The sequence below is a fragment of the Aythya ferina genome (genome assembly GCF_964211825.1).
Source record: "Aythya ferina genome assembly, chromosome: 5".
Classification (NCBI taxonomy): Eukaryota; Metazoa; Chordata; class Aves; order Anseriformes; family Anatidae; genus Aythya; species Aythya ferina.
In genome coordinates this window covers 10,330,013-10,339,418 of record NC_140301.1, presented here as the reverse complement: position 1 = coordinate 10,339,418, position 9,406 = coordinate 10,330,013, and the positions used below count along the sequence as shown (strand labels likewise).

Here is a 9,406-nt window from a genome sequence, read left to right as displayed (position 1 = left end):
ACACCTTATTTTTACTACAAAGAAGAAATGCAAGCTTGAACACAGATACTATTTACAAGGCAAATTCTGAAACAAACAATCGAACTCAGCAACTTCCACATGAAGAGAGATGAGGCTGTGAGATGGCAGTACACAATTTACTGTCAATAGCATAATGATTCAAAGCCTTTCCCCCAGGGCACAGCATCTTTTCCTAGCTGAAAGGGCAAGCTTAGCCTACTGCGACATTAAGCAGCAGATGAATGACCATGTTGCCATGCTTGTTTTGGGGATTGATCACGTCCAATTAATTCCTAGAAGAAATCAATTGTTCCTACCTAGCCCATTTACATTAACAAGAAAATATTAATGACTTTACTGCTCATACATATTGAAAGTAGAGGTCACATTTGTGTTTCAGCTTGATGGTATTTTAAGAGAATTCACCATCTCCTAGGAGAGAACAAATAAAACCACACAGTTTTTTTGGTTATTCAGCATTAAAAGTCAAGTATTTTTCTGTACTTTTTACTGACAATGGGATCGTATGCCAATTAGTCTTGGATTACTGCCTTATTTCTATGGGTGGAATTTTTATCATACACAATAGAAAGCACATGACCATTTGCTTCCATTGCTAGCTTTATGTTGAGCAAAGTACTAAGTACAGAAACTCGGCCGCGGTTACCATTTCCTGTTCAGATAGCCAGAAAGTCCAACACACCATAAGAAGAACGGTGATACACACGTGCAGGTAAAAGCAGTTCATACCATTTCATTCCTGGAAACCATCCTCAGAAAAACATTCAAATTGAACCTTTGTGGTGGGATTTAAAACTCGTAACGACTGCCAAAAACTTAAATAACGCTTTATCAGACTCTGGGATTAGCCTCTTTGCGAGCTACACACTATGAATAGTACACGTCTGAGCATTCGTTCTGGACTTCCTTCCCGAGGGAGAAATATAATAGGGAGGTATTTCAAGACTAAATTCAGAACTTGATTGCATTATTCTGTTCAGCACATACTGCTATCATTTCTGGTAAAGTGTCCTAGTTAAGGGTTACAGTAAATTGATCACATAATACTAAAGGAATTTGTCATGTAATAGAAATGGAATTTAAGAGCTGAATACCTGATATTATTAATAAAACAGGTCTGTGAACAGAGACAGTTAAGGGATACAGCTTATATCATTACCTGATCCTACATTCAATTAGAGCTGGTGAAATCAGACTTGCAAAGACAAAATAGACTTGCAATCGTTTTTTTTTCCCACTGGAAACTTTTGCCTGGGCAGTGCAAAGGTGGGGATTTGCTCCCTGCATATCTTCTGCCACGACAAGTGGCCCACACGCTTTGCGCCTCCTTTTGGATGAGGAGTCCAAGCCCCTCCATGCAGAAAGGCTCTGCTGCTCCCCTCTGTGGTATCTGACAGGATTCAAAATACTAAGCAAAATGCCAGCCACTCTGAAGATCTATGGACCAAGATCTCTGGCTGTGAAAGAGAAAAGCTGACAACAAAAAACCATTGGAATACAATTAAACCTGGAAAGCCATCTCAGTAGCTCTAAGGTAACAGTACACAAGGAATTATAAGTGTGTAGGCACATGACTGATTTCAGTATTGTGGTACATAGATTAACGAGCTTCAAATCCTGTGCTGCTACATTTGAAAGCAAAAGAACACATCTCAACCAGGCAGTCACCTCTGCTCTAGCTCATCGCTACTAATATTTTTGCTGACAGGTTTTAAGATACATAGGTAAGGGAGAACAACATACAACTGTCTCTAGGTTGTTGATTACCTTTTAAGGTGAACTTCGACGCAGGCATAGAACTAATGGAAACTGATGCATTTAGTCAAAATATGGTTTAATTCCTCATGAGAGGGATACAACACCAAGAACAAAGAGCTAACATAAATGATTTATATTATCTCACTGATAAAAGCTATTTTTTCAGACCACGCTTGTTATTATTCAAGTCTATTTTATACCAGTGCAGATAGGATACTGCTCTTTTGCTTGCATCTCTGTGAGAGCAAACCCCATTTAAATAAATGCTGCCTCCGACCCTGCACACACATTCACTTTTTCCTCCTTCTCTACCATCGTACTTGTTCCTGTTAAACCATCGATCCACAGCGGTCATTAGGGAAGGCAGATGCTGAGTGTTTTAGCAGAGCAGCCAACAGCAAATCAAATGCCTTGAGATTGCATTTTTTTTTTTTTTTTAAATCATGATGTTCAGACTCCACGCTGTCCCCAGTGGAGGCAAAACCACTCCATTTTGGTCAAGGGGAAATTCACCATTGCTCCAGGGGCTTCACAAGGGAACAGTTTTCTGCCTTTCCTTCTCAGCTTGTTAAAATGCTTTTATTTTTTCTCTTGCTTTGCCCAAACTAAATAAGATCCTCAAGTGTATGATTGCCATCCGCATGGTGCCTCTTCACTGTATTTTACATACTTACTCACAAACTGCAATGGGTCAAACTGTTAATAAAAAATAGAATTTAGCTATACGTTTCCCATTTCTCAGGAAGAGCAAAACTAAAGTTTACCATATGTTAACTTCAGCTTTCTAGTTAGCATCTAAGAAGACTATTACCATATAACCAAGTTAGTACAGTATTTCTAATGCATCCTGATCCCAGAAATGGTCCCTTACAAGGAAGAAATCACTTCTCTTTATCATGGATGAATAGGAACATTAGATCGCTATTCTTGTAGTTGGGGATATGCAAAGAGGCCTCCCATAAAAAAAAAAAAAAAAAATCATTTTACTGTATAATTGCACTTCACATTAGAACCACAGATTTGGAATTTAACACCTTACTGAGTCACAATGAAGCTCGTATTGATGTGAATGGTACCAGTCTTCTTGTATATTTTCCTAACTGAACAATTTCTTTTACACTATTAATCTATATTCTAGTAACCAGCTGTATACAACAAATTACTAGAAAAAAACATGTAATTTGTTTTTCCTTCAGTTTGCCTAAGATGGTTATTACCAGATAAAATCCATTTCACAATTAGGAAAAAAAGCAGTTCAGTATCCAGCTGCATCCTATTGCCCCACTCCTGGAGAGTTACAGTACCATCTGACAAATGGTAAAGCTTCTCCTTTAATACATTAAAAAAACCATATATCATCTGTAGTAAAGTATCTGTCTTTCTATTAAAATCCTCCTGAACCATGATAAAAAGCAAGGTGTCACAATCCTTACCCATCTTCTAAAACAGGAATATAAGAGAAAGAACTCCTGATACCTAGCTCCTTTACGTTAACAGTTTCTTCTCATTTTAATATAGAATATACTAAAGAGATGTTTGTCTTCTAGTAGATAGTAGAAAGGAGGTGTTGGGGAAAAGCTTTTTGCCTGTCATTTCTTGTATCTTACTTCTCACGACAGTTCACATTGTTTAAGTGAAGAGTTTTCAAGGTTTGGGCTGCAAGCCTCAGCATGCCGAAATGAGCTGCAAATATGTGGAAGGGGAAGGTTACCAACATCATGCTTCTTCTTCTCCTGTTTATACTTTTATTAAAAAAGGAGCTCCAAAAACATTTGGTCATTTGCTGTATGGCTACCTGGCAAATGCAACAAGCATGCTGAAACAATAGGGGATGTGAACTGGTGCATTTATTTCAATAAGTGCCATATGTATTTTGGAATTTGGTAATCATGGATCTGGCACCACTTTATAATGTATTTGGGACAGATTGGAACATTTTTCTGAGATTGCTATAACCAGGTGCTTCTGCCTCCCTCCGGCTAGCCTACCTTTTACTGTTCATGTTTCCTGAAAGGACAGGAATGGAAATAAGACATGATCTACAACGGCCCATAGAGACACAAATCAAAGCGATACTGCCAGTTCCTGGTTTTATTTCTCGATTCCCTCGCCTTCCCCTCCCCAGTTAGTTATTTTCTCAATAGGATCACACTGAAGCACCCATTACTGCTACTGCAGTAGGTGCACTTAGCTAGGAAGAGGTGCAACGCTGAATTACTTCGAAGATGTCTGCCTTGACCAACTGCATTTTGCAAGAGAAAACTTAAGTTGTTCCAAGAGCAAAAGCTGAAACAGTGCAAGTACAAACTCCCTACCAGTATCAGATTTATCCTAGTAGTTAAAAGCTGTCTTAACTCATTGCCAACATGCTGAAGACATTAAGAAACATCTATCTTGATGAGCAAAAGCAAGATGTCAGTCTCATTGAAATCTGTCAGAGGCTCAGGTACCTGGGAACAATCCATCTTGCAATGGGTAGGACCATCAATAAAAGAGGGAATTCCAGGAGCTTATAACCCACCTTTCCCATTAGATCTCCAAGCCAAAAGGAGCACTGGTAAGGCTTGTCGCTGTAATGTTACGTTTGGTGTTACTGCAACATTTGATATTCATACTTCACACGTAGCAGGGCAGGAGGGCACGACTGACCAGCATCTTTGGGTGTATCGTTCATCAGGAACCTCTGATAGCAAGAAGTATTTTAACAGACAAAATAACCTATGCCTGTTAAAAGCGTTAAGAGTATGCTGAAGTGCAGAGTTTCCACACCAAATGCCAGAACTACATAACACAGGGACCTGTGGCTAGACAACCTAAGTTCAAACTTCATACTTTATACTCTAAGCAGTTTTAAACGCTTATAGACAGCGTTCATATTCCTTTCGCAACCACAGAAACACTGACTCAGTCCTGAGATCCCCCTGACACCACGCTCTTTTGAGACTGACCACCACCACAAGCGCCAGAACAGCCCCATTTAAGAGAGCCAAACAGTGACTGCCACAGCTGCTGCTGATACAGTACGTTCATCTGCAGATCTCCACAGCCTCGCTGCCTCTCTTACATGCTGTAGCAAGGAAGCCTAAGAAAAACAGTCATACATCTCATAGAAGACCAGTGTGTCCTTCTAACTTACTGAAGTGTGTTACCATTGAGTAGTGCTCATGCTTTGAGGGCGGGGCAAGGATAAGGACTTGTTTTATATGTCTTTATTTCCATACAAGTTACAAGAGGCATTGTGGTTGGCCTCTTCCCAAGCCAACCACATTCATCTCCTTGTGCTGTGTGCTTCCATTCCAAAATCACGAGATCCCTCCTTGCTCCTTTTTGCCTTGTGACAAGAAATTCCTGCCATAGTTTTACATATTAGTTGTATACACACTCTAGCACAGGATGTTACATTGATTAGTTTCAATCAATTAGTTTATTTTTTTTTTTAAAGCTTTTAAGCAGAAGGAAGGCACCTAACTCTTCCTAAAGGGACTTCAGAGACAGAAGACAGACAGGTGTTGCAACTCATCTTGGACCTATAAGAACACTGACTACACCAACTCTTAGTCATATACTCCACACAGAAGACTAGCAAAGACCTCTTCTTGTGGTATTTGCGTACCCTTCCCCATCTTCATGGGGCGTTCTCGTTTCACATTGTTCGTGCTGGTAACACTAGCTTATAAAAACCTTAGTGCACAATATTTCGTTACCTCTGCAATACTTGGTTTAAATGATGGTAATCTGGTCATTTATTCATTACATAACCAAGTTCTGCCCACGGAGTGTGATTAAACATCAGATTTTTTTTTCACTTAATTAAAAAAGTTTGCTGTCACACTCATTTTTACTTCACAAAAGAAAATCAAATAACATTTAATGTAACAGACTACAGAAAAGGGAAGAACAACACAGGAACAGAGTATCCTATATTTTACTGCGGTTTTCCTAGGACATGATTTGCGTATTAGCACATAGTATAGTAGCTAATAAAGCCTGCTCGTTAGAGGACACTTCAACAAGCTTTCCAGTTAGCTTTCAGTTTTTCCATTTAGCCTCACCTTCACTTAGACCAACCCAGAGGCTAAGTCATATGCAAGACCTAGATAGGCACAAAAAAAAAAAAAAAAAAAAAAAAAAAAAAAAAAAAAAACACCAGGACAGCCTAAAGACCACTACTACTGAATTAACCATGAGTTTGTGGTTTTCAGGTTTTCAACTCCACCTTCCCCTTTTAACATCTGGTGAGCCTCCAACAAGAGGATTAACAGGACTACCATGACCAAAACACATTTGAACTGTAAGACTTGAAAAAAAACAACTCATTTTTTTGTTGGCAAACATACATTTTATTAGCTGAGAAATAAGCACTGAAGAGAAAACTATTTCCTGCCGGTGGGCAGGAGAATCACAAGTGCAATTACGAAGAAGCACCAGGCCTTCCTGGCAGAGTTAACACACAGTCATAAACAGCATTATCATCAGTCCCATCAATGTTGGTTTTCAACCCAGATCAACACATAGTGCTCCTGCCTTTCGTATCAAATACAGAGTTAATCAGAATTGCTGAATTTCAAAAGATTTTTGTGTTGCTTTTGCGTTCACGCATCAGTGCTCTGCTCGTTTCCTCAAGTCTTTCTCTACTTCCAACAATAAATCAGTCCACACACTTAGGCCACAGACTTGAAAGTCTCCATCCCGTGCCTTCAGGAGTTTGAGAGCAGCTTGGGTCTGTCGGCTGAGCATCACAGGTCCCTTACACAGGCAGCTAAAACGCTCCCTCAGCTCCTCCCAGGACAGTTCAGCCTCATCAGGGCAGCTTTTAACCCACTGTCCCTGCAAGGGGTCATACAGCAAGCTGCTTCCCCAGCCACTCAAGAGGTCCAAATAACGCTCGCTGATTTGCGAATAGTGAGCAGCTAAGGAAGCAAGAAGAGAGCCCGGGAGCTGCTGACAGAAGGCAGCAAACCTCTCCGCGTCCTCCAGCAGCCAGGAAAGCAGGGGGCCAGCCCCCGCTTCCTCCTCCTGCTGGGGGCCTCCCCCCTGCCGCACCAGCAGCAGCGCTGCCGCCACCACTCGGAAGGCTCTGGGCCGGGGCAGCTGCTGCAGGACCCCCCCGAGCCAGAGGGGCTCCCCGGGGGGCTCATCCCGCAGGCGGCCCAGCAACAGCCCCGCTTCGGCGGCCAGCCGCGGCTCCGGGCCCCCGGGGGACCTGGGCGGGGAGCTGCGGAGCGGCTCCAGCAGGCAGCAGGCGGCTTTCCTGCGGGCCAGCAGCGCCAGGCGGCCGGGCCGGGCGGCGGGGGGCTGCAGCAGGCGCTGGAGGAGGCGGCGGCAGGCGGCAGGAGGCAGGGCGCGGTTCTCCAGCAGCGCCAGGCCCAGCAGCTCGGCGCAGCGGCCCAGCTGCCCGAAGGCGAGCGGGGCAGCGGGCCGGGCCCTCCGCAGCCGCTGCCCCACGGCGTGGCGGAGCCGGGGCCGGGCGCGGAGGCGGTCGTGGAGGTGCTGGAAGTAGCGGCCCCAGTCCAGGGCCCGCTCCAGGGTCGGCGGGTCCCAGGCGCGCACCAGCGCGGAGCGGCAGACGGCCAGCAGCGCCGGCAGCTGCTCCACCTGCCCCAGCACCGCCTCCATCGCCCCGCCGCAAGCCGAGCCCACCGCTGCACCCCCAGCACCGCCTCCCGCAGCCGATCGGAGCCGATCCGAGGCGGCGAGGGAGGGGTTAGGGGCGGCATTGGCCGAGCCGGGCGTCAATCCCGCTGCCTCCCCATAAAGAGGGACGGGGCGGGCGCTGCCGCCATTCCGTGACGGGAGCCAGCAGCGCGGGGCGGGAGGGGAGGGTTGTGGCGCTCCACGAGGAGGGAATATAAACCTTAAAAAATAAACCAAACGCACTTGTGACGCCTGAACGCAATTTAAAGAAGCGAAAGCTGTTCACGAGCACCCTGTGCGGGGGTATTTGGCATCTCCAGGGTGGCCGTGTGGCCAGAGGGCAGCCGTGGTGTTCCCCACTGGGGATGGCTCCCAGCCCGCAGCCAAGCCCTGCTCACCTGCACCCTGTGGTGCCTCACCGCTAACTCCCTGTCAGCTATGCCCCAGCTGGCCGCCTTCACCAAAGCACCATGTCCGTGCCTCGGATAGAAAAGCCTCTTGTAGCTGAGGGAGCTGTGAGCTGCCACCCTGTCCTCTCAGGGGGAAAAAATTCTGGAAGATTCCCTCACAGGCATCCCCCATGGGGGCAACTTGAGCAACACCTCACGCAAGCCATGGTGTAAATGTGCCAGAACCGCTTCCACACGCAGCGATAGGAGAGAGGCCCTCCCTGCCTTCCCTTCCCGCCTGCGCCAGCAGGAGCTGAAGGCCATTTCTCCACAGTGCACCAAAAAAAAAAAAACCCAAAAACAAAAAACAAAACACAGCACAACCTGGCATACCTGTGAGACCAGCAGCTCAGAAGGACTTTCTTCACGCCCATGTCCTGAAGATCACCTCACAGAGAACCACGCGTTGCCCTCCGTCTCGTCCCTGTGAGGGCCGTGCACACGGCACTGCCTCACCGCGCGGCCCGGCCGGCTTCCAGCACCTTCCATGGCGCCCCGGCGGCTCCTGAGGGCTGGGGAGGCTGCAGGCGTACAGTGTGGGGGCACACAGAATTGGTCTAAAAACAGTAAAACCCAAAATTCAAGGACAAAGAATAATGCTTTTCTTAAGTGGAGGTCCTGTTTGATTTTCTTTTCTTTCCATACACCCTAGTGCTGAATATAGCTCTGTATGGTGCTGAATATATTCCCCCTCTACTCTGCCCTCGTGAGACCCTACGTAGAGTACTACAACCACGTTTGGGGCCCCCAGCACAAGAAAGATGAGGGCCTGTGAGGACAAGCCCAGAGGAGGGCCACGAAGGTGACCAGAGGGCTGGAGCACCTCTCCTACAAAGACAGGCTGAGAGAACTGGGGCTGTTCAGCCCAGAGGAGAGAAGGCCCTGTGAAAGCCCCATTGTGGCCTTTGAATACTTAAAGTTGGCTTATCAAGGAGAAGGATTCTTTACTTAGGTAGATAATGATAGGATAAAGGGGAATGGTGTTAAACTAACAGAGAAACAATTCAGTCCAGACATTTAAGTGGAAACTTCCCTGTAAGGGTATGAATGTAGCGGAAGAGGTTACCAAGAACGGTTGTGGATGCCTTATCCCTGGAATAGTTCAAGGCCAAGCTAGATAGGACCTTGGTCAGCCTGATTTAGCATGTGGCATCCCCACCTCTGTCAGAAAAGTTGGAGCTACATGATCTTGAAGATCCCTTCCAATCCAAGCCATTCTGTAGCTTCCTTGGGGTTTTCTAACACACACCAATTGTTCCCTGGGCACAGACCCCACTCCTAAAGACAACTTCTAGTCATTGAGGACCGGCTTTAATGACATAATGCCTCCAAAATAAATCAACTTAAAATAAAACAATCTAAACAGAAGCATGGGTACTAACCTTTGCTACTGAAACCTTTTCCTAGACCACTCAAGGAGGGTGGTTTAGGAACCTTCTGTCTTAAGTACCCTCATGAAAACATGTACCCTTTCACACCTGAGCACCCTTATCCTGTTTTCTTATTTCAGCCACCTACTTAGGAAAGAATGGGGTTCACCTGTA

General features: G+C 45.6%; 1 protein-coding gene across 1 annotated transcript; it reads right to left on the bottom strand.

The window, feature by feature from the left end:
- Positions 1-6,095: 6,095 nt before the first annotated feature.
- On the bottom strand, positions 6,096-7,403 carry FANCF (FA complementation group F). The gene has a single exon (XM_084520788.1). The coding sequence runs from the start codon at positions 7,393-7,395 to the stop codon at positions 6,379-6,381; it is 1,017 nt and encodes a 338-aa protein (XP_084376914.1). The 5' UTR covers positions 7,396-7,403; the 3' UTR covers positions 6,096-6,378.
- Between the last annotated feature and the right edge of the window lie 2,003 nt (positions 7,404-9,406).

Coding starts and splice junctions, on each gene's coding strand:
- FANCF (XM_084520788.1), bottom strand. CDS start 7,395: ATGGAGGCGGTGCTGGGGCAGGTGGAGCAGCTGCCGGCGCTGCTGGCC.